Source organism: Symsagittifera roscoffensis, chromosome 6, assembly GCF_963678635.1.
Source record: "Symsagittifera roscoffensis chromosome 6, txSymRosc1.1, whole genome shotgun sequence".
NCBI classification, from domain to species: Eukaryota; Metazoa; Xenacoelomorpha; order Acoela; family Convolutidae; genus Symsagittifera; species Symsagittifera roscoffensis.
Genome location: NC_087067.1, coordinates 454,021 through 478,570, shown reverse-complemented (window position 1 = coordinate 478,570; position 24,550 = coordinate 454,021). Strand labels below are relative to the sequence as shown.

The following is a 24,550-nucleotide window of genomic DNA, read 5'->3' as shown; positions in this document are numbered from 1 at the left end:
AATGGTTGTTACTTTCTCGTGGCTATTCTGAGTTAAGATGTTAACTTACTTAATCTTACTTAGGGTTAATGATTGTGTTCAAGGGTTGAAGAATAGTAAATCAATCCACAAGGTTCAGATATAATTAGAACGCAAGTAGTTCGTTAGATTCTGTTTTAAACTTACTAAGTTTAAGATTTATCCTGGGTCATATAAGAGGAGAGGTCAAGTGAAGGATGAATAACCAAAGTTCTTCACTGTTTAGCCTAATTACAATGGTTAGAGTGATTGAAAAATTTCTATTAGTCCTACGTCTTTTGATAGGGTTGGATAATGAAACGACGTTTGAGGTCGTTAGACACTTGTTAAGTGGGCGGGGGAGAACAAAATTGTTCTATTTGATCCAAGGATAAGCCTTGATGATCAGTATAAGAAATTTTAATACAAAATTTATGAATTTAGAAATGTAACTGACATCCAAGGAAAGCCGTGATGATCTAATCTTAAGTTTAAAAAAAGTTAAGTTAAGTGAGGATAAAATTTAGGATAAGCCTTTTTAAATAATTTAAAGTTTATTTTGATAAAAAAAGGTTTAGTTGCTTATAATATTAGTGGGTTTATGATTGCTGTTATGTTTAGTCGATGAAGCTAGAGATGGTACGATGATTTATGTTTACTAAAAACTTATGATCATTGGTACTAATTTTTATTTTTGTATTTAATAAATATATTTTTCAGATATCTCTTTTTGAATTTACTGCAGAATTGAGGAGAACGATTTGAGATGTTTTTATTAATCGTTATTGTACAATAATAAATTTTGTTTAGAGCCTGAAATAATCATTGAAGATTTTCTTCAAGGATTTATGTTTGCAAATGAAAATCTAAATTCATTGCTTGTAAGAATCTAAATATAAAAGTTTGTACTGGCTTTTGCCGTACGACCATGAAACTAAATGGTAAGTTCCTATGTAGTCGTAGATCGTCTCTTGTCCGAGGTCTTTTTCCAATACCGGGTAATTCTAGTATTGTACGGAATAGCTGCTCTGATCTATTGAGTCGTAGAGACATTTCAATTAAATTATTATCGTGTAACATATTGAAAATGTTTTGTCTAAATCTCATCTAGTTAGTTCTAAACTAATTTTCATTTAAGGTCTAATTTGAGACTTATGGTCGCACCAGATGAGTTAAGTCCGATTGCTTAGTTCATAGAGTAATTTCGGATAGGGTACACACTCTGCTCGTCACGCTATCTTATTTTCGGCCGGATAGATTCGTGCAACTTCTTAGTCTAATACCGATCCTAATCTTACTCTTATATCTACTAGTCTCAGGGTGTTTAACTAGTCTCTGCTAGGCTCAATAGATTTTTTATGAAACGATAAAAAAAAATTATAATCCATTAAAACTTTAAATTTTTAAACTGGCATCTATAATCGATTATATTGTCCAATATTTTTGCCAATAAAACTCCATTATAATCGATTTTATTAAAGGAACTCCGAGGGAAAAAATTAATTTGAAAATCGGCCTGAAATAAAAAGAAACCCCCAGTGCATATATATTCCACGTTTTCTTCAAAAGTCGGAACAAAAAAAAACACTTGCTTCGTTTCCATTTGGAACGATTTAACCCACCGCTTACTGCGACCTTTAAGAAAGTAAGCGCGGCTATTTAAATCTTTCCAAATTCTATTGTGGCAAGTCATATGCAACTTTTTGTTCTTTCAACAGTGTGTTAAGTTAACGAACAAAACTAGAAATAGATTTGAAAAAAAATTAAGTAGGCTTTGAACAACTTTTCGAAGCATGAAATTGTTTTCATTGATGGTACACCTTTGATGTGATCAGTATTTTTAATCTAGTCGTAAAACGTATTATATAGGAGTTTTATAAAAAAAATTTTGGTACATTTTCTTTCTGGTAATTTTTGTCGCCATTACATAATGCGCTCTCTTAAACAGCAATCAACTAATGTTGTTATTTTGCTATTTCATTATTTTGAGTGCTTAGGAAAATCTAATCGAGAAGATGAGTCGATTCTTTGGAGTGGATGTTGCCGAGTTTAACGAAAACGCGACAAACACTGGATTTGGGTTTCGTCCCGATTTTTCCGGCGGATTCAGTGGGCCCCCCTTTTGGGCGGTTGTGACAAACTGGGTTGTATCTGGGACTTCACTTGTGTCCCAGGGAGTTGTCGTCCTCATAGCCCGGGGGCTAGAAGGGGACTTTTCTGCGCGGACGCTGATGTGGATGCAAGCTATCTTCGAGTGCTTCAAGCGAATCCTAAGCATCATCATGACCTGCTACTCAACCAGTGAGTTTCCTAATAATAATAACATGAAAGAAAGATAGAAAGTATAGAAATATAGAAATCATAGGCAGTAATAAAAAACACACATTTAAAATTAACACAACAAAAAGTATACAAATTAAGTAAAATGTATTTTCATTTTTGTTTGAATTTCATAAATTTATAAAAGTCAAAGTGATACATTTTTGGTTTTAAATATTCAACTGAGACAAATGCAAGTGCTGTTTTCTTAAGAACGGATTGTTTTTTATCTAAAAGCACTAAATCAACTGCAATTCAATTCAGAGGTCTATTTATTGTTCCGACATTTAAAAAATGTGGAGGAACTTTGTATTGGGATGTGTATTAGTTTTTTCTTTTTTTTTGTTTTCCACACAAATCAGGTACCAGAGAAATCATCGGATTCGATTAATATATCATTTAAAGCCTTTTTACTCGTGACTCAAACGACATTGAAAGTTTCGGAAACAACCCCAGTGTCGAGAAGAACCGGTTTGAAGTTTCCGGTTTTTCGACATAATAAAGTGATGATAACTTGTTAAACTGGTCTTTTATGCTACAAAAATTTAATTTTTTTGAATGGAAACTAATTTTGAAAGCTTTATACGATACTTCCCGTTCATAATTTTTTATAAAAAAAATTTCAAAAATCTCGAATTAGATAAAAGTAGAGAAAGTTTCGATTTTTTTGAAATATTTTTTCATTTGTTGTTTAGTATTTTTTATGAAGACAGTTGTTGTACAATATGCTTAATTTACTAAATTTATATGCGTGTGTATATTTTTATTATCACACCACGTACAAAAAAGGTCAACAATTTGAAGAACTTTCATTTGTAGTCTTTATGAAAATGGTCGGAAGATTCTGTTCTACTTGTATAGTAACCGGCGGGCGACAATTCGTAAAAAGCGACACTTCGTAACAGGCGATAATTCGAAACAAGCGACAAATCGTAACAAGGCATTGGCAAGTAGAAAACGCTTGCTCCGCTGTGCTTACAACCGGCACGAGATGAATACTGCGTGTGAATCAGTGTTCCTCGCGCAATCTACTGTTACGAATTGTCGTATTTTACGAATTGTCGCATCACGATAGCAACCGGCTATTCTTGTTAATCCGACTATTGAAAAAAGGAGAAACTTTCTATTCGGGTGTGTTTTAGTTTTTTTCTTTTTGTTTTCCACACAGAACCAAGTAACACAAATAATCTTCGAACTTGGTTCAGTGATGTATCATATCAAAGCCTTTACAGTTTCGATTTGAACCATCTTTAATACTTTCAAAAAAAATCACCGGTGCTCAGAAAAAATGGTTTGCATTTTTTTTGATTTTTTGTTTTATTTCGAGCGAATGAAGCCAGCGAGCAGGCCTACATTTTAATTGTTCCTAAATTAATGCTTAAAAGCTTAGATTTAAGCTAAAAAATTAGTTGTTGGAGTTTTTTAAATTATAGAACAAAAAGAAACATTCAAACATTTCCTGCGAAATCATTGAAAAAAATTGAATGTTTTTTTTTATTTTTGTAATTTTAGTCATTTTTCTACAAATAATTTTGTCCAATTGGCCTATATTACATTCTCAAAAACGCGCACTCATTGTCAGAAAACCCGGGTCTGCAAGCTTCGTTGCTCTCAAAACCAATTTCAGCTGATTTTTAGACTGATTTTACTTTTTCATTACCAACCTGACTCTGGAGCAGTTCTTAAAAACTTTAAATTATTTTTATTATTGAGTCAATGAACGTGGTGGAAGCTTTTATATAGGTCGCGATGATTTTTTTGTTTGTTTCTCTTAGTAAAAATTTTTAAGTTTGTTCACGCTCAAATTTTACTTTTCGCAGGTTCTTTTTTCATTGATTGGACCATTTGCAAAATGTGGAGAAACACAGTATTCGGGTGTGTTTTAGTTTCTTCTTTTCAACACAAAATCAGATACTAAAAATATGCATCACAATAGGACGAATGATACACCAAACTGAAGCCTTTTTAGTCGTGAATCGAACGACATTAAATACATTTTCAAAAATTTTTCTCACTATCGATAAAACCTGGTTTAAATTTTTGACTTGGATTTCAGTTTTGAGCGAAAAAAGCGAGCTTGCAGGCTTACAACAGCGTCAAATATGCCAAATATTTTTCTAGCAAGTTAGTTTTTTGGCGATTTCATACAAACATGGTAATGTGACAAAAACGAATGAAAATCTATATAATTCAACTTGAGCGACAATTGGATGTGAAATATAACGATTGCATAAATCAGCTCTGCAATAATTGAAGAGTTCAAAATTTCTAAATATATGCTCCTTTGAGTTTGAAAGGTCTGATATTTCTCAGATCGCTGCAAGTTTGAAGGAAATTTGCCCTCGGGTGAGTTTTTTAAAGTAGAAACCAAGAAGAGTCGAGTGATATTCAAGTTAACCTCTAAATTTACAATTTATTGATCGTTTCCTAAAAAGAGCACTCAAGAAAAATTGCGGTAAAGCCAGAAGACAAAATTCTCATTTTTCTGGCTCATTAATTATGTACAACATCCAAAGAAGCTTGAAAAATATATCGGTTTCATACGGGGAGGGGATGATAGAGCAGCATTCGACTTACCCGAAAAAAATATCTGATTTGCCGAAAAATTCTAACAGTGACACAGGAATCTGCCGCCACGCAAAACATAGGCGGTAAAATTTGTCGAAAAGTGAAGCGATCAGCCCTTCATTCCAAGCTTGTATCTTTTCCTTGTTGAGAAAGGTTAAGATGAATTTCATGAACTTCAAGCGCCAGTCGCACCTCAGCCGTGAGAGTGAAAAACACTTCATTTAAACTAAAATGTACACTATAATGTAAAAAAATGAATCAAAACAGATGATATTGTCCAGCTTCCGTAAATTTACTGGCAGAGAAGTCCACTTTTTGGACTTCAAAAAAGCAGTTAAGCAATGGTTTTCCATTAATATTTGCAGTGTGCGATGGTTAGTTTTAAATCTAGCTGTCAGTTTTCAATGGTATTGACATCACGAGTCCAAACTGTGCACTGAATAGGCGCATAATTTGGTGTCTGTCTGATCTGCTCCTGGATTCCAGAGACAAGACTTTAAACATGTGAAATTTGTGTCGGAACAATCAAAGGAAATGAAAGCACAAAAGAAGAACAAAGGGAACGTCCTTGTTGCGGAATCCGCTTAATTTTCCCAAAAAGCACAGTTTGGCCTCGTAATGGGCAAAAATTTTTCTTTAAGTGAGTTATTGATGTGAATATATCACAGTTTTCACTTCAATTTTGCTTTCAGTCTCAATTAATAACCCGGGTTGACCAAAACTTCTTATCATACAATTTCCATATATGAGAAACTTCTTGTCATACAATTTCATACAATTCCATACGTACAGAAAATTGTATGAAAACTCTATGATAAGCATTTTTCCATATATGAAAATTGTATGATAGGTGTTTTCCCATAATCGAAAAATTTTGATTTTTTCTTTCTAAATTTATTTTCTGAAAAATTTTCGGTTGTAGTTCCAACCAAACACAAGTGACAAAGACCTTGGTTACTCAAAACACCAAAGGTTGGACGGTCTTGCATTTACAATGCATAGATAACGACCTGAATTTGGCTGTCTTTCACAATTGATATAACAAAAGTAACAAACATTTATTTTTTGGCAAAATTTTTTAATGATGATTATATTAAATTTTTGAATTTTCAAATTATCAGACGTTGATCAAGGCGTACATTAACACCCCATACAAAAGAAAGAGGAATTTTCAGCGTTTTTGAAAAAAAAATTAAGTGAAAAGAAAATAAAAGCCAATTTTATCGTATCCAGGACTACGTTATGCACACAAAATATTAAATTTTGCATGCAAAAATTTTTTTTCGAAAAATGTTTGTTTGCGTACGAAAATCAATTTGCGATTGAAAAAAAAACCAAAAAAATTTTGGGCTAAATTTTCAAAATTACTTGAAAAATTTTTTGTGTCGCCATCAAAAAAATGCCAGTCGTACAATTTCCATATATGGGAATTGTATGATAAGCATTTTTTTCAAAAAAGGAAAACCTCAGTTTTTTATCACCAGATTGCTTTATTAGAATCATACAGCCACAGAAATGAGTTTATACCAGTTTTCAACCATTTTTAGTATGGATGTATGGAATTGTATGATAAGCATTTTCGGTGTATGGAGGTCAACCCGGGAACTTGCTTTCACTCTGAGCAGCAAGGTGTTACGTGTCTCAAAGATGTTCGTTCCAAAACCCAGATTACTTGCTTCTCTACAGAAAGCATTAGACATACGTTTAGTTGCTGTAAAAGTGACGCAAAATCTAAGTGTGATAAAACTAAACAGTGAAGCAAAGCTACGAAAATTATCTTGGGTATTTGTTATCCAACGGTATCTGCGGTCTTAATTCTTGAGTCATTTTATGCAGTTTTTTTTTTCACTTGAGCTTGAAAAGACAAGACAGAAACAAGAATTGGGCCGAATTATTTGCATTCAGATTTTTCAATATATACATTATTAATAAAAATTAGTTCCCAAACTTCGTTTTCAACACATTTTTGCTTGAAAATTACAAAAAAAAATTTTATTGTGGCATGTTGAAGAGAAATTAACTGCAGTAACATTGAGGTTATATTTATGCGTGTGCTTATTGATATAAACGAAAACAGGAAAGAAAACAAAAATCTTATTTATGCTATTTGTTTTCATTGAAATAAAGATATTCGTTTGCAGTTTTTCTTGCCACATTTGATCATTGTCACTACCATTGAAGACATAGGGTTGGTTTTATATGGTGTATCAAAACAAAATTGTTTCCATTTGTTTCATCGACAATTATAAAATAATTTAAAAAACAATCAGTTTGAGATTTTGCCAATGCACTGGCTCGCGTCTCATCGTTCGGACAAAAACAAATAAGAGCAGGGACAACCGGTTCCTCTGCAAGTAGCTCAGCATGTTCTGATCATACTTATAAAAAAAAAATTTTGTTTTTGCAATTTTTTTCAAATTAATGCCGTTTTTAGTGGATTACATGATTGCGTAGAGAAATAGTGAATTCAGCATAATCGACAAAATTTTTTTGCTGCTGTCAAGTTTTGTGAGCCTAAAGTTATAATGAAAATAGTTGATTTCGATATAACGAACGTTTCTTGATCGCGATTTTTGCTTGAAAATGAGCTAAAAATCAAAAAACCAGTTTTCCTCGACACCTGGATATTTTTTTGAAAGTTTTTAAATTTCATTAGAATCTCAACTGAAGTGGTTTTTATATGCTATAACACCCAAATCTTACTGATGATTATTTGTTTTAGCTGATTTTGCGTGAAAAACAAAAAAAACTAAAATACACCAGAGTGCAAAGTTCCTCTCCAATATCAATGGTAGGAACAATAATAATAATGTTCCTGCGAATCGCAGAGGAGCTATCAGTAGGCCTTAACAGTCCTGTCGAGAATAGTCCATTTGTATTATCTCCCCACATTCCAGCTGTGATGTTTTGTCTTTTTTTCGATTCCAGGCCGTTTTTTGCGTCTAGAACTTTCACATGGTACCTTTTTTTGCAGCCGAAATTGTTCAGGCTGCGATAGACCTGAAACTAGAGGCAAGAGAGAGCTCGTCCTCATTGAGTCACTATCATTACCCTGGCATGGGATCAAATACACGGTCTGACAATTTCAAACTGAACATCTCACCAGTATGCTAAGTGCCTCTATGCTAAGTGGAGCAATAATCCATAAGTTCTCGACATATTCAATTAACAGTTCAAACATAGTGCTCGCTATCCAAAAAATCCCATTTAAGGAGCAGTTCAAAAAGAGACGCTGAAACAAATTCACACAGACCTCCTGAGTAGGCTAGCTGGGCAATAGACTTGGGTATCCCCCATCGTAGAGTATTAAGTTAAAGTGCCAGTTGTAAAAAAAAAGAGCAACCGTGATTTATAGAAAGTGTTGCGTTGATCGACGTGAAAACACTAAAGGAGCTGTACATGATTAGAGACGAGGACGAGGACGAGGGTTGCAAAGTTCTTCCCAATCGTTATTATTGGGCCAAGAACGCGAGTTTGTTTTACTAGCAGATCGCCAATTTCAATCATCACAATTAATTCCGGCGCAATTCAGTCATAACCATTGAAGATCGCCCGGCCCGAGTCGAAACTTTTGCTAATAATTGCCATACAAGGGGCTGAATTCTCAGTAACATTGGTCCCATAGCTGTCACCGAAAAAAATGGACGCAATGGCGCCCAATTAGGAGCCCAATATTTGAAAAATTGAGTACATTCATTCCCATTTGTACAAAAAAAAATCTTCGAGGCACTCGTAGCAACTCGTTGAGTATACAAGACATCTGTGCTACCAATCCTTAGAATTACTAACTCATATCTCGGATGACTTACGTACACGTTTTCACCATATCAAAAGTCTCCTTTCTCTCGTTTCAATCGCTTTTAGACAGCGACCAGCGGTCTTCTCTGATTGGCTGAACAGATCGAATAACGCTGTTTTTTTTTCGTGAACAAATATACAGTGCTGATTTAAATTAACCGGACAAAACGCGCTAAGCTTGAAATTTAAAACGCGTTTTTCTCAAATTGGGTTGAGTTTAGGTGAAACATTATGATGACAAAACTTGCTTAAAATTTTAGCAGAATTAATATGGTGTAATTTGTTTTGCGAAATTCGGGCTCAAAATTTTACCACAAAAATGGGTCATTTTGGCTTTTCTTAGTTAATTAAAAATTACGCCAAAAATACCCAGTCAATCTCAGACATAATTATACCAAAGTGAGCCCCTTACGTAGCCCAACAAACTTTATGAAGGGTATTTTCTCCAAAATAATGTATAAGTTAATTTATTTTTGTTTGATAGACAAAAAAGGTCATTTTTACTATATAAAACAGCAACTTTTTATTTAAAAACAATTTTTAAACGATTTGCAATTTTTTTTGGAGAATATACCCTTCTTAAAGTTTGTTGGGCTACGTAAGGGGCTCACTTTGGTATAATTATGTCTGAGATTGACTGGGTATTTTTGGCGTAATTTTTAATTAACTAAGAAAAGCCAAAATGACCCATTTTTGTGGTAAAATTTTGAGCCCGAATTTCGCAAAACAAATTACACCATATTAATTCTGCTAAAATTTTAAGCAAGTTTTGTCATCATAATTTTTCACCTAAACTCAACCCAATTTGAGAAAAACGCGTTTTAAATTTCAAGTTTAGCGCGTTTTGTCCGGTTAATTTAAATCAGCACTGTATTTGTTCACGAAAAAAAAACAGCCATATTCGATCTTTTCAGCCAATCAGAGAAGACCGCTGGTCGGTCCTCAAAAACAGCAGCGTGTCAAAACGAAAATAATGAGCCTTTTGATATGGTAACAATGGGTAGGTAAGTCATCCGAAGTAGAGTGAGCCTAAATTTTGATTAAATCTTGAAATGTTTCAGTTTACGGACAGTCAATGCATGGGATATCGATGATGATCTGCCGATTGATGACAGCGATTACTTTCTTTGTCATGGTCTCTCCCGACTGGATAGCTGCCCTGATATCTATGGATCGCATAATTGCTGTGCACAAGACATGGATGTGCTCTTCTTAATCGTCATATAATTTAATTAATTTAATCGCGCAATTCTTGTCATTACGAGGCCAACCGTGTAAACCATCCCACATAAAAATCTCCTATCTTAGAACTCCTAAGATTTGTAGGAAATTTCAGCTGTCTTATAACTTTCTTATAAAAAAATTTCTAGGAATGATTTTCCAAAATTCAATACAACTATCAAAAACATTTAGAATGTGTTCCAATCCCTTAATGACAGATATATGAAATCAAACTGCATTTTTTTCCCAAATTTATGCATGTAAAAGTTTTTAGATAGTGGTTATAATTAATGCGTTTCGAACAAAAGTTTCCGAACCAAAAAATTTGATTTTTTTCAATGAATCTTTAGTTACTGCCAAACTTCCGAAACTTTACTGGGAAAGAGTTCCAATTATTATGCGTTCAAAAAAACTTTTTAGTGACGCAGTTGAGCAATGGTGCTCGAGCATTATTTGCTTTGTGCAATGGTTAAATCTAAAACTAGCTGTCATTTTTTAATGACCATTGCATAAGCTTTTCTTCTTTGGTGAGTGATTGATGTGAATGTAATAAACACTTTTCAGTTTAATTCTGGTTTCAATTCCAATCATTGATATGCTTCAACGCAGAGCAGTAGGGGTTTCCAGTTTTGATCTCAACTGTCCTTTGTGTACCTCGGTATCGTATACATTTTTTTGCCAAAGCTCAGTATTTCTAGGCTCTGCCGACCAGCAAGATGCCAAAAAAGCAATCCAATAGACTGTCCGCAACCGGTGCAATTTTTCCGATGTAAGTTTTGAATCTGCTGTTTGATAAAAAGCATTTAATTCTTTTGAACTTCATATGAAACTTGTTTTTTTTTTCAAAGTAAGTTGTAAGATTTTCACGAATTTCAAAAACGATTTCAATGAAAATCAGTCTTTCGAAAAATAATTTTGAAAATTCTTTTGAAGTTTTTTCTATATAATTTTTCAATCTATTTTTTGTGTAATATTCCTTGATACACGACATTTTGTTTACCGAAAGACCTTCGTTGTGACTATTTAGTTCCGAAATTAGTTTTGCTAATGACTGTTTGACTTTGAAAGAAGAACACGTGATGTCGTAGGGGGAGTGTGGTACAAGCAGAATTGCACCCAGAAGGCGGCCTTCATTCCAATTCTGGCTTCAACTGCAATCCTGCTCGCCATTGGCTGTTTCCGAGCAGTCTTCGTGTAATTACAATTAATTCCCAACTTCATTTACAGTCCCTTAATCTGGCCCAAGTTGGATAGCATAAAATTGTGCATGTTGGTTTCGGAAAACAACTTTTCACTCATTTTAGGACATAAAAAACGAAAAGTGGCAAAAATCTGACATGTCTTTTAATACTGTTTTTGAATAATCTAAGAAGCTGCTTAAGAAATTCAATTTTGCCAACAATTTGGCACTAATTTTAAAAAAGTTTCTCATCACTGAATTTTTGGTGGTTTTCGTGTTCAAGCTGTATGATAGTTTCAAGGGATAACCGATTAGTTATCCCAATTTCAGTTACGCATTCTCTGGGGCGGCCCTAGGATTTTCTCGAGGGGGCAGATTTTCAAAAATTTCAAAATTTTATCGAATGTTTTTTAGGCGGATTTTCCGAGTCGTTTGAGTCAATCTTATGAGTCATTTTTTGGCTTTCTCCTGTTGCGCTCTCGCTTTTCGAGCATAGTTTTTAGTTTAACAGAATTTTCGAACTTTTTTTTTCAATTTTCCGCACAATTTGTTATCGGTTCTTTTAGTCTCAGCAATCAATGTCGAATTAAAGAATTAAAACAGAAAGTTAGACATTCTTTCAAAAAACTCTGCTAACCAATTTCTGTACAAGATACTCAATTTTACCACAAATATGATTAATTTTTGTTTTTCAACAACATTATTCTTGAGAGGACGCAAGACGCAAATTTCGACATCTAAAGACAGGCAACCTGGCTTTCGTAAAAAAAGTGTTTCCGTTTTTAGTGGGTTGGAAGCAAAAAATGATCGTGTTTCACTGTGCGTATCAACGTCCAAAAATCTGTTCTTCGAGAATACTATTGCGGCAGTTGGATTCCCGAGCGTCCTTCTTATGGTACTACTAACTGGCATTCTGCTGGCGATGTTGCACAAAAGATCCAAAGAGGCCAGTACTCGCTCGAATTCAAAAACTCCTGCACAGAGATCAGCTTCTGCAGTGAGTATCCAGCAGTGCGCTCATTTTTTAGTTTGACCGAATTGATTTTCCCGCTCTCCTATAACAAATGGACTTTCAAATTCCAAAGAAGAAGGGGGCAACTTACTAACGTTTTGCAGTTTTCACCTCATTTGAATTCAATAAAGCAAGACAAAACGAAACGAGTTATTAACTAGACGAGTTAATATCCACTTGAAAGTGGAGACATTACACAAAAGTTTGTTTCAGCGAAAAAAAATTGGTCAGGGAATAAGTTCATTCGAGTGTATCATCTAACTGTTAGTCATTTAGCCTAAGTCTGTAAAGTACATACTTGTCAATCATTGGAGTGCTAGCGTGATCCAAGTGTTGGACTCTAAATCACTTTTTGGATAGCTGTTCTTGCACGTTAGTTGAGCAGTAATTCAAATCTTTTAAGCTATCTTTTTTGTACCCCTTGATACGCCGCTGAAGCGCAATTTCTATGCGAGCTTTGGAAACAACAATTCCACTTGGAGATGTTGGCTACGACATACCTTGGACGTCCGGAGGTAGATGTGAATGGAAAACTAAGTGAGGAAAAGTAAGATGCCCTAATTTCTAATCTGTGTTTATGCTCGGAACATTAAGACTAACGGGCGCTTAATAATTGTGCCCACCCACTTGAACTTCGAGACCATTAGACAAACAAGATTTGTGGATACTGGTGAAATCTTGTTTCCAAAAAAGAGGAACAAAACTTACAAAACGGAGACGGAGACGGACAGAACTAGTTGTTTAAGGAGGTATAAGCCCCACACGATGCATCGAGTGTAGCAATGTATTGAAAAAAGGAAAGATTAGAGATTAGAATGCCAAAGGACCATCAACACTACAGGCATCAGAAATTTCAGAGCTAACGGGCGATCTGCAGATAAAATCGGCTCCTGTGAGCAACATACGTGGACCAAGGGTAAAAGGAATCCCAGTGGGTTGATTGTGGACATTTCCATGGACGTGAAGGATTGAGACAACGTGATAGGAACCGCTATAACTGCGATTAGCCGTTTTTCACCACACACCAATAGCAAAAAAAAGCCCAGCCCTCTCAGTCCGCTGCAGTCACTGCAAGAAGACAGGTCACTATGAAATTACGTGTCGAGAAAAGCGCTAGTGCGGGGAGGCCACTCAGTTGGTATGACCGAAGTGGTGGGACGCATTTGACGCAGCAGACGATCCTGGGAAAAAAACGGATTCCCATCTCACAAACTCGCGAGCATTGTTGATCATCGGAGAGCTCAGATGGTTTCGTGGTGATGGTAACCAAACAAGCAAAAAAAAAACTTGTGAAACAAATAACCGGCTCAATTTTCATGCTGAGAGTCAACGGATATCAGAAGCCAAGCTGGGATGATAGCGGAAGTGCAGTTTTGATTTTTTCGAAGAGAGTTTTGAAGAAAACATTTGGATGGGAAAAGAAAGGAAAAGAAATCATAATATCTCCAATACATGATCACTGAGAAGTATGCTCTGTAGAAAAAACAATTGGTAGTTTGCCAAACTGTTGTATTCACATACTCGAACAAAAAAATATCTCAAAACTTTGAAAATCATTGTCGAATGAACTCACGGAGCTCTACATTTTTCGAGAAACGCCACCGAGAAACACCCAATGTGCGAAAAATGCCCACACGGGGAAACCGCATCCGAACGGAAGATCAACCGTCAAACAGCTAGGAACCTACAAAGACGTCAGCTTCATGAAATGAAAAATGGTATTCGGCTTCAGAAAACACTAAACGGTAAGAATTGATTCAAATCGAAATTAAAATCAGCAAAATTACATTCTGTAAAGCTTGACTATTGCACTGTTCTTCGAAAAGGCGTTGCTCAGACCGATGTCCGAACCACTGGTGAAGAAAATAATAAGCATAAAGAATAAGCATAAAGAATAAAACGTTTGAAACGGGTAAAAGAAGCAACCGAACCAAAATTGAAAAGGACAAAAAACCGGAAGAAACGAGAAAAATTGAGTATGACTGAATTTGATACGGAGTTGGACGATATGAGGCCTTCGGCTACCGGTCGTGATTAAAACGAGGCGATAGCAGCTGGACAAGCCACCAGTAGAAAAGAAACCGACGCCAATACAAAAAAAGAGAAAAAAAGAACGACGGCAAAAGAGTTGACATATTTTAAATGGGAGAAGAAGGGGGGCGAAAAGAGTCTTTTGCGGAAAGAAGAAACGAGAAAAACCCTAAACCAGGGATACGGATGGCATCTTGCCTAAAAACTGAATTAAAGCTCTGCAAATCTCCTCTTCACTGGGTCAACGTTGTTGTTACTTGTTAACCATTCAACATTAGAGAAAATAGCGCATTACTATTAATTTACGACCATTTAATTTTATTTTCCACAGGGGAACATCAGCGTCAAAAAAGCTCATCTGAGTTGACTATTTAGATTAATTGGTAATTTAGTCTGAAACTGTAAATGTGCGAACAAGTACATCCCTGTTAGAAATAGGAATTCTAGCGTGATCTCTTGTTGTGATTAATCAATCTTATTTCAATTATCTTATTTTCATTAACCGGTCTTAGACGACTTTGTCTATCGCAAGTGACCTCCTTTGGAGTGAGCGAGCGTCAGTAATATTTGGTTCTTACTTATTAATAACACACATTTTAATTCAAGTCTAAACTTTACCTTTTATATACTTTAAGCTAGTTTAGTTAGAGTTTCAGTGCCTTTTATTATAGCATAGTCATCTGTAAACGAATCTGGCATGAAAGGAATACCCCCGTTCTGTAAAACCCATAGTATCGATCCCCCAACCCAACGGGAAGCTTGGAGTGTTATGTTTCAATTGGCATCAATAACCAAAGAGAATATCGATATAGATAAATGATTAAATCCGCTGGAATTTCTGAAACCGAAGGTTTTATTAACACCACAAGCTACTTAAATGACATCCAGAAAGATAGAGAAAACTTGGAACAGTTCTGGGGTGCTCTAGCAGAAATGGCGACGAAATGCAATTTATCCAGCAGAGAGGAGTGAATCCGCGACATTTTTATCAACAACTTGAAAAACTATGAAATCCAGAGGAATTTATTGACCAAAACCCTTCCTACCCAAGAAGCCCTATATGTCGCCTTAGTAGATGAGAGATGAGAAAAAAGCTTTAAGCCATTTGAAGATGACAAATAAACCTTTCTACCCTGTAAATAATAATGCAGTAAAAAACCACCGAAACTCAATCAAACGGGAACCAACTTCAGCAGTAGATAAAGGAATTTCATGATTGAAACGCGGGGAAAAATTCACGAAGGGACATCTACCTGTCTGTCCGGCGAAGGACGAGATTTGTACATCTTGTAATTTGAAAGGCCGTTTCACAAAAAATTGAAAATCTTGAAGAAAAAACGTAAATATTGTAAATAATCAGAAGTTTGTAGATACTGAATTTGTAAATCGGTCGGATCAACCTGCTGTAAAAGATCATGTACATAAGGAATGTTGCTGCGACGTAATTAATGTTTGGTCAGAAACAAGACAAAGCAATAACTACAATTGTTCGGTATTAAACGTGACTACGATATTTGATAAAGATGAAAAAAATTGAAGAAACTACTTAAGATTTGGTTGTGAAAGTAAAACTTCGTACAACTAAACGTACAAGTGGACTCAGTAACCCCAGTAAATTTTGTGAAAAGAAACGTAATGCACGAAGTTAAACTGCGCGATCCACAATTGAAAATTAATGCAGTCAACCAAGGTACGAAAGATCTTTACTGTGGCTTCATGGATGACCCAATAAAGATCGTGGGACAAGTCATCGTATCAATAAGATCCAATGAATGTACATACGACAAAACATCTTTCTTTATAACCGATGGGCACTAACAAAAAATCTAGGAAAAGACAATCTATCAGACTTCGGAAGAGAAGTTGCGCAAAAACACTTTCCATACTACAAGATCAGTTTTGAACAAAAGTCATTCAAAAATTTCGTCGTATTATACAAGAATGAAACGGAAATCACTTTCAAGAAATTCAATCAATTATTTAGCAGAGTCGTTAGAATAAATAACCAACTTAAGTTTACACATTTTCACGACCCATTGAAACCAATACGATTAAAAGAGCGCAGGGTTCCACATCATTTACTTCTGGCAGTAAACAAAAAGCTTGACAGACTAATCTCAGAAGGACATAATAAAAAGCTAGAATCATGCGACGAAGACAGTTTCATCAGCCCAATTTTAATTACCTGCAAGAAACACAAATCAAAAAAGCTCCGATTAGACTGAAACTTTATTAACCAACAAATTTTCAGAAATAAATGTCAGATGCCGATTATACATAAACTAGTAGGTAAAGTGGCATCATAACTGTTAGAAAAACCGACGAAAACTTTGGCTTACAAACTTACACCTTAAAAAAGCTTTTAGTCAACTAGACTTAGACGACTTCACTAGTAACCAGTGTAGCTTCAGCATCATTCAGGAAATATAACCGGTATAAAGAAATTTTTCACAAGGTGTTACGGCGGACTTGGCCATATGCCAAATGAGTTCCAAAGAGTAATGGACTCAACCATTGAAAACCATTTTTTCACTAACCTAAACCTCGATGATATTTTAATCTCTTCTAAAAGAAATTTTACAGAACTTGAAGCAATCGTCGAAAAATTTTGACTAAATCGACAAAAATAATTTCGCAGTCAAATGGCCCAAATGCAATGTCTTTAAAAATAAAATTGGTTGGCTAGGTTTCAAAATTATTGAAATCAAGAAAAATCCCACAGGAAGATAAAACCTTGGCTTCAAAATCTACCCTTAGCTATAAAATCTATGAAATCTATTACAATCCCTCGGAATTTGAAGGAGTTGCTCTCATTTTTTGGATCAACCAACCAATTTATAAAATTCCTACCGAATCTCGCATCATTTGGAAGTCCATTGAGACCGCTATTCAACAAGAAATCGATATTCACTTGGTCAGATGACCATACCATAGCTTTCGAGAAAATTAAATCAGAAAGTGTTAAAATAACCAAAAAAACCGATGTGAAACTGAATACAAGAGTAAAATCTGACGCATCACACAACGGCCTCGGCGCAATGCTCGATTAACTCCTCGGGAAAGATTGGAGATCGGTTTTCTTCGCTAGTCACTTCTTAAACCCACACAAAACTAAAAACTCAACAAACAAACTCGAACTCCTCGGCATTGTTTGGGCTGTAGAACACTACATAAATTATCTATTCGCTTCGGAAATTGAAATTATAACCAAATATACATCCTTTTATCAGCATTATCTTCTAACCATGGAAACAGAACTCATCTTAGCCGTTTAAAAAGATGGGTTGACATTTTTTTCGTTAAATTTTTCAGTAAAACATCTATCGGGCAAAGATATTGGCTTCAAGGATTCAATCTCATTTATAAAAGCATTTGCTCCTTCAATTAATGAAAAAAATTTGTCCAAGCAGCAATTAGTAAAATTAATTCAATTATAAATCCGTCGGATATTTAGATGTTAGACGACCTAAAGTCACACTCAAGTTTGATTGAACAAATTCCGGAAAAATCAAATGACGTCAGATATTATAAATCCGTCGGATATTATAAATCCGTCCAACCTTCAGGTGTTAGACAATTTAAAGTCACATTCAAATTTGATTGAACAAATTCCGGAAAAAACCAATTCTAAACATAGGTAGCTCCAGAGAAAATTTTTGCGATTTTGATCGTTTCGGTTCCAAACTTTGTATTTCTGAATGTCTTCCCTTGGGTTATTTTAAAATTATTTGTTCTAAAATTACCATCTCGAATTTTTCTTTTTTTTCTTATCTGTACATTCGAGTCATTTAAAACTCCTATGGAATCTAATATTGTAAGTAAGGTAAATCTAAATAGTGGAACTGTAATTATTCCCTCATCATCCGGTTTTGTTATGAATTTTATTTTAAAAATGTGTCTTTTGACCAACCATCACTAGTGACAAAATACTGTGAATCATTAAAATTGCCAGAAAAACCATTGGAAATAGAAAAACGTCTTTAAAACTAAATTGTTTGCTTGGCTCACCGAAGAAGGTTGCATTATTTAATCCATGGTTAGAGCTCTAGAAGAAAAAAAGGGAGATTCAGACCACTAAATTGGGCAGTTATTTAAATCCTTTTTACAAAGACTTACATACTGCCAAAAGTTTTCTTTATATGGACAACTAGTTAATGTTCACCCTTTGTCCTGAGAACAGCTGCCATGAAACTTCTCCATGAAACCTATCCTGGACAATTCGGAATGAAATTACTTTCGGAATACGTACGGTGGCCTCATATTAACAGAATAATTTAGTTTCACGGAAAAACTGCTGGGAATGTATAAAAACTTAAACTTCTAATTCCTGAAAACATTATTATCTTGCCGATCTCAAATTTGTAAATGAAGAAAAAGATTTAGATTTCGCAGGTCCATTAGATCCTTCGTGGGGCTATTTTAAGTACATCCTACTTTGTTTAGACAATTTTTCTATATTTTCTCCGGCGGAATATGCTTCAATCACTTTAGCCAAAATATTAATCAATTTTATCACTGATTATACCCAGCTTCATGGAATTTCAATCTCAATTCGGGTAGAACATGCTTCGTGCTATACCGGGGCAGACTTTAAACCATTTTGTGATTTATATTAAATAATTATTATATTTTGTACAGTAGCCGACCACCGTTTCAACGGATTAGTGGAAAAACTTTTACTTACGGACTCAGTTTCTAAAATCATTTGGAAATCATAGAGCAAAAAACACTCGAGAATAAATTGCACTGCATTTGAAAACTTTTCAACAGAACACCAAATTCTCTGTGGAAAACTTTGATCAATCAAAATAGTGGTGACTTTTTAGACAACGGAAAATCAATTATGTCAAAAAACAGGACAAACAATTGGGCTTCAGATGATAGAAGAAAAAGGATACCTGGACGCTGGATAACAAAAATTGAAACCCCGATGACAAAGGATGCGGTTCAGAACCAAGCACTTCACCAATCAAGAATCTCACAGCGATTAGTTCAAAGAGGTTCCAACTCTATAAACACCGTATGGAAAAGTAACATCTTCCAAAAAGCTTTTTAAAAAAATGGGGAGCCCTATTATCGACCTTTGGGAGAAAAAAAAGTTACATTCTACTCATTCAACGGTGAAACTTGCAAGCGGGAAGATTATAATTAAACCCGATATAGCCGTTAGAGAGAATTGTTCGAAACAAACTAAAGTTTTCAAAGAAAGTGTCACAGTCCCTGACTCTAATCGTTTATATGAAGTAGGAACAAAGAAGAGAAAAGCGTGAGCAAAATCAAGACTAGAAGTGGCCATCACTCCGTCGGACATTTTAACCAGGACAAAATGATCATCAAAGAAAACGAGACAATCCAGAAACCCTTCTCAAAATAAAACAAGATTCCAACAGCAACGCAACTCACGGAAGAACTTTTGACCAGGTTACTTAACCAAAGATGAATCTTTCTATTATCCCTTTGACAACTCAGACTTAAGGGACTGGGAATGGACCGTAGGCGAATTTCCATGTAGAAATGTAGACATGGAAAGGCTCGTTAATGACCTAGATAATCTTGAACCACATCTTAGATACAAACAAACTCCATCGGATAATCACATGAAGTCTGAATATGTAGGTTCAGGTTGGAATTCACAAGGAACATTAGCTGGTTGCCCGATAAGCATAACAATGGCCCCCTCTTCTCTTCAAACTGCGTTAGAATCTTCCGAACTGACGGAACCGCTTTCAGCGTTTGATTTCTATGACAATACGCCGGATGCGATTCAAGCAACCAGAAATCAACTTGCCGAGCCGGTAAAACTGGAGTTGGAAGAAGATTTTGCAGATGAAATCCCGGTGTACGAAGTGGGAGAGTCTCCTGAACGTAGTAACTTAGTTCCTTCTAGACCAAGACGGAATGTGGGACCACTAAAACGCTATGGTGAAAGCTTACATACAGATGTTATAGGCGAGGAGAGATTGGGGACAGCAGACAAACCTTTTACACTTAGTGAGGACATGGCCAGCGATAACATCTCGGAAATTTAGAGGGAGGGCAGAGAAACTTTGGTCGCCCAACCAGTCGAGCAGTCAAGCCCCATCATCTCACAAACTCCGACAGAATTAGTGCCTGAAACGAGAACGTTTCCCGACGAAGAATTACAGGAGCTACTTACCTCCTTCCGGCCCTCAAGGGTAGAAAGTCAGACGATTGGAACATCGATTCTGATTTAATCAGGCAATGCATGAAAGTCCTATATAAATTTGAACCCGTCATAAAAAAAACTTCAAAAAAACGTCATTTTTCTTCGGTTTCGGTAAACTGTTCATGCTTTGCTGAGGTGCCATCCATACTCGAAACTTCAACAAACCTGAAAAAACCAGCCTATTCCATTAATCATTGGTGCAATTAGTTATTTCTAAATAAATTTAGACGTTTTTAAGAAAATTAGATAATCTGTCGGATTATTTCGTTTAAAACATTTTCATGTCTTCTACTTTAAATCTTCGTATGTAAGCAACTGACGTTTGGAACCTTATACTGATTGAAACTCTTTAGTTCAGGCACCTCACAATGAATTTCAGATGTATTCTATTAAATCCACCGGATAAACCAAACTGCATTACTCGTAATTTTTTAAAATATTTTGTTCTCTCAATATGAAAAATTTCAAAGCGTAACCTTTGCGATTACATTTCATAAACTATCTTCGTGTTATCTAGTTGGTTGTGATTTTTTTTTGTCTTTCATCGAGAGGGAGAAAAGGGTCACCTATTTTGTATGCACTTAGTTTAATTTTTTCGACGTAAGGGGAAGTATTGTGATTGTTCTTATTACAATTATCCTATTTTAAGTAACCGTTCTTATATGACCTTGTCTATCGCATTCGACCTTCTTTGGAGTGAGCGAGTGTCAGTGTTATGTTATTGCGTCTTAGTTATAAATAACACAATTTTTAATTCAACTCTAAATCTAGACTTTTTATTTATTTTAAGCTGGTCTAGTTAGCGTCTTAGTACTTTTTGATAACTCTAAATTAATGTTTTGGATTGATATCATTGAAAAAACAATCATTCTTTTTTGGGCGGTTATTCAACTCTTTTTAACTATTTTTTCTTAACTCTGGTTGAAAAAATCAAAGATTAAATCAAAACAAAAAGCAAAAGAATTTTTCTGGAAAACAAAACAAATTGCAAATAGTCATTTAAAATTATTGCTAATAATGCAAACTTTTTTTTTCAATTTCTCATCTTTGTTGCGGACCTTGGATTTTTTAATTTAAGGATTTGTGGAATCTTACTACTATAATTTTTTATAATGTCCAATTTCTATAAAAATTGGTTGACTGGTTGAATAAACTAATCGAAACGTATAGGTTATTTGGTTTTATATTTTCTTTAAAAAAACTACTCTTTACTACTCAAAATCAATTAACTTAATGCTAATGTGAGGAGGGAGGGGGGGTGTTGAAGAAGGAAAAAACTGAATTTTGTGATTGTATGAGGAGACTTTTCAAAAAAATCAATTTTTAAAATGTACTACATTAATAAAAACAAAAACTGCCGGAGGCGAAGTAAAACATCAGGCCAAAACTAAATTTTTTGATAGTTTTTTGAGGTCTTGAAAAAAAAATTGTTCTTCTTTGGCTACTGTTCTCCCTTTAAAAAACTATGAGTCCATTGAACAATTACATTAAACAATCAAAACAGTAAAGAAATAAATTAGCCTTCTATGTTTCTTATTCTTCAAACTCATCATGAAACATTTCGACTTGAACTTTTTGGAATGAGTAATTAGTTTTTCATACGCAGTTTCAATTTTTTTTAAAACTTCGAAAGCTGTCCGGACTCAGTTTTTCACAAATTATCTTTTCAGATCGTTTAAAGACTTTTCAGCTCCGTTTGAGGAAACTTTACTTGATACCAACGAATGTTTTTATCAAAAATTTTTGAGTCAGTAGATTTTGCTCTAAAAAAAAACAAACAATGATCGGAGAAGTGGACGAAAAGATGATCAATCAAGCGCTGCAACCGTAATTTTTCTCTTTCAGGTGACTATAGCACTGACAGTGAACAGCGTGTTGTACACTATGTTTGCAGCGCTGCAACTCTTCCTGTTCATTGTCGGAAATGTGAGTGAATTTAAAGAAAGTCCAAAAAATGAAAAAATGAAAACTTATCAGATGGTTCGAAAATGTTTATTTGCGCTTGCTGGCATAGATCTAACTTCATATCAGAAAAAAAGAAAACTTTAGTTCGTACTTTCGGTAAAACTGACGGAATTAGAGTCCGTTGTTGTTTTGTTTTCTCTAGACACATTTGGCGGGCGGAGAATGCGTAGAAAATAGATTCACTCTTTCATAAAAATTAACTGCAACTGCAAAACATTATTATTTAAGATAAATGATTCAGAAATGTTCAAATCAGTCTGATAAGAAAATGCTCAAATGCAAGAAAATGTCACGAGTAGAACTTCTCTAATGGCCCAACAATTTTTGTTTCAGAAAACTGGAAACAATTTGTTGTATTATTATTATTAGGCTATTGTGGTCTTTGTGATTTAGAAACTGATGGGACAGAAGTGGGTCATACCTGTGGCCCATACTTCGTCCTCGATTGGGGCGGCAATCAGGGCTTTGAGCTACTTGGTCATACCTACCATGAGAAATGCACTCAAAAAAGCTACGGAGAATTTTTGGGGCAAGTAACCGTTTACCACGGAGCCTAGAGTGAAGAATCTGCAACTGAAACAAACGTGGAAAAAAGCTTTCGTCAACATTCAATAGTAATCCAAAAAAATGTGACGCGAACTTCAAGACGGAATTAATTTTTGATAAAGATATGCAAATGCTGTTGTGCTATAGTCACGGGACAAAAAAGTTCAACTTCTAGCTTTCAGCCGATGAAGGGACCGAAAACTTTCTGAACATTTTTGACGGTATTTCTTGTTACTACTTGAGATTGATGATGATAAACAAATTTTTTTAAAAACCTAGCCTCATCGAAAACAGAAAAATACTGTTTTCAAGGTGTTGTTTTGATCACTCAATCAAAGCTTGTCGGGTGGGGGATCTACGTGCCAAAAGAAACCTCTTAAACACCAGGAGTTTGACGCTTTAAACTCTTTTTTGGAAAGCTATGAATTTTGGAAGGTCTTCGTATATATTTTTAATGGTGTTTTTCGACAATCAGTAATTTCTCCGTCGAGCTTGATTTAATAATCAATCAACACTCTGAAAACAACATTGTTATTTTTCATCGGTTGTATGCCAAAATGCTTGCCATAAATTAGTTGGCAAGAAAACGATAAACTTATTCGTTGATTCAATCAGTTGAAAACTAAGAGCTGCAACTTTTTTGTCGTATTTGGCAAAAAAACTTTTCATTCCTTATTTATGTTTCAATAATTTATTTATAACTTCATAGTCCAACTTAGTTATATTGTAGCTTCTATTCAAATGACTATTGTCATTTTTAAATCATCGGCTTTCTTGGTTTAAATCCTGATTCTGATCCTCAAACTGCTCCTGATCGTCGAGCAATGAGAAAAAAAAACTGCGGAAAGAAATCTCAATAACAAAGTTGCTCTTCTGTTATTGGAGTAAAGTTATACGTTAGAAACGACGATTATTGTCGATCGGTTTTTTAACTAAAAAATTTAAAACAAAAAGTTCCTTCCGGGTAAATTATTTATATTCAATCTTTTGGGATGAAAAATGAAATTTTTTAACTGATAGATTTATTCCAATAAACACTACATTTCAATTCGATAAAATTTTTAACCAATTTAGCGCGACAATTTTTTTTGCCAAGCTAAAATCCAATTTAATCCCTGTGCTGACAATCATTTTCCTCTAGAGTTAATTGAATATGCAGCTTATATGAAACTACCCTCCACCATATCGTATCTTATCAACCTAAACTCACTGAATTTCATAACTTTACCGAAATAGCATTTTTTCAAGAGATAGTCAGTTAGTCACTATTACGAGCTTGCAATCATCGGTCGTAATGATTTGTTTACCGGTAGTTTTTGTGAGATTAGGCGTAGATCAAGTTGTACAAGTGGTTCTGGGTTTCAAGTGGTCCTGCATTGATTTGGTTCTGAAAGTTGGCACTCACTAGTACAAGAACTGGAATTAAGTGCTAAAAAAGGTGAAACCAGTTTTAAACTAGTATTTATAACCAAATATATGGTTGATAAAACTATCCCTATAAAATATTACTAACTAACCAATCATATTTCATAATTAACACTGACAATTTTTTGTAGTGCCGAAACTACTTGTAGTTTCAGCACCAGAACAATTTGAATAAACCTTAGAAGGCAGTTGTTCTCCTTTGGACAAGTTCCATAAACATAACCCGCAAATAGCAGTATACACTAGAGCTATTGAGACTAGGAGATATAAGAGTAAGATTAAGATCGTTATTAGACTAAGA

At 34.8% G+C, this 24,550-nt stretch overlaps 1 protein-coding gene and 1 long non-coding RNA gene across 2 annotated transcripts in view; both read left to right on the top strand.

Moving 5' to 3' along the window:
- The window catches only part of LOC134848533 (uncharacterized), a 29,774-nt gene extending 19,876 nt beyond the window's left edge, over positions 1-9,898 (top strand). Inside the window, exons 2-3 of the long non-coding RNA XR_010162953.1 lie at positions 1,995-2,298; positions 9,744-9,898. This is a non-coding gene — a long non-coding RNA (uncharacterized LOC134848533). The remainder of the gene's footprint in view (positions 1-1,994; positions 2,299-9,743) is intronic.
- A 1,013-nt stretch (positions 9,899-10,911) lies between these two features.
- Positions 10,912-23,038, top strand: LOC134848563 (uncharacterized). The gene is made up of 4 exons (XM_063866077.1): positions 10,912-11,097; positions 11,870-12,080; positions 22,159-22,239; positions 22,672-23,038. Exons 2-4 carry the CDS (start codon positions 11,976-11,978, stop codon positions 22,813-22,815), a joined length of 330 nt encoding a protein of 109 aa, XP_063722147.1. The 5' UTR covers positions 10,912-11,097; positions 11,870-11,975; the 3' UTR covers positions 22,816-23,038.
- The last annotated feature ends 1,512 nt before the right edge of the window (positions 23,039-24,550 follow it).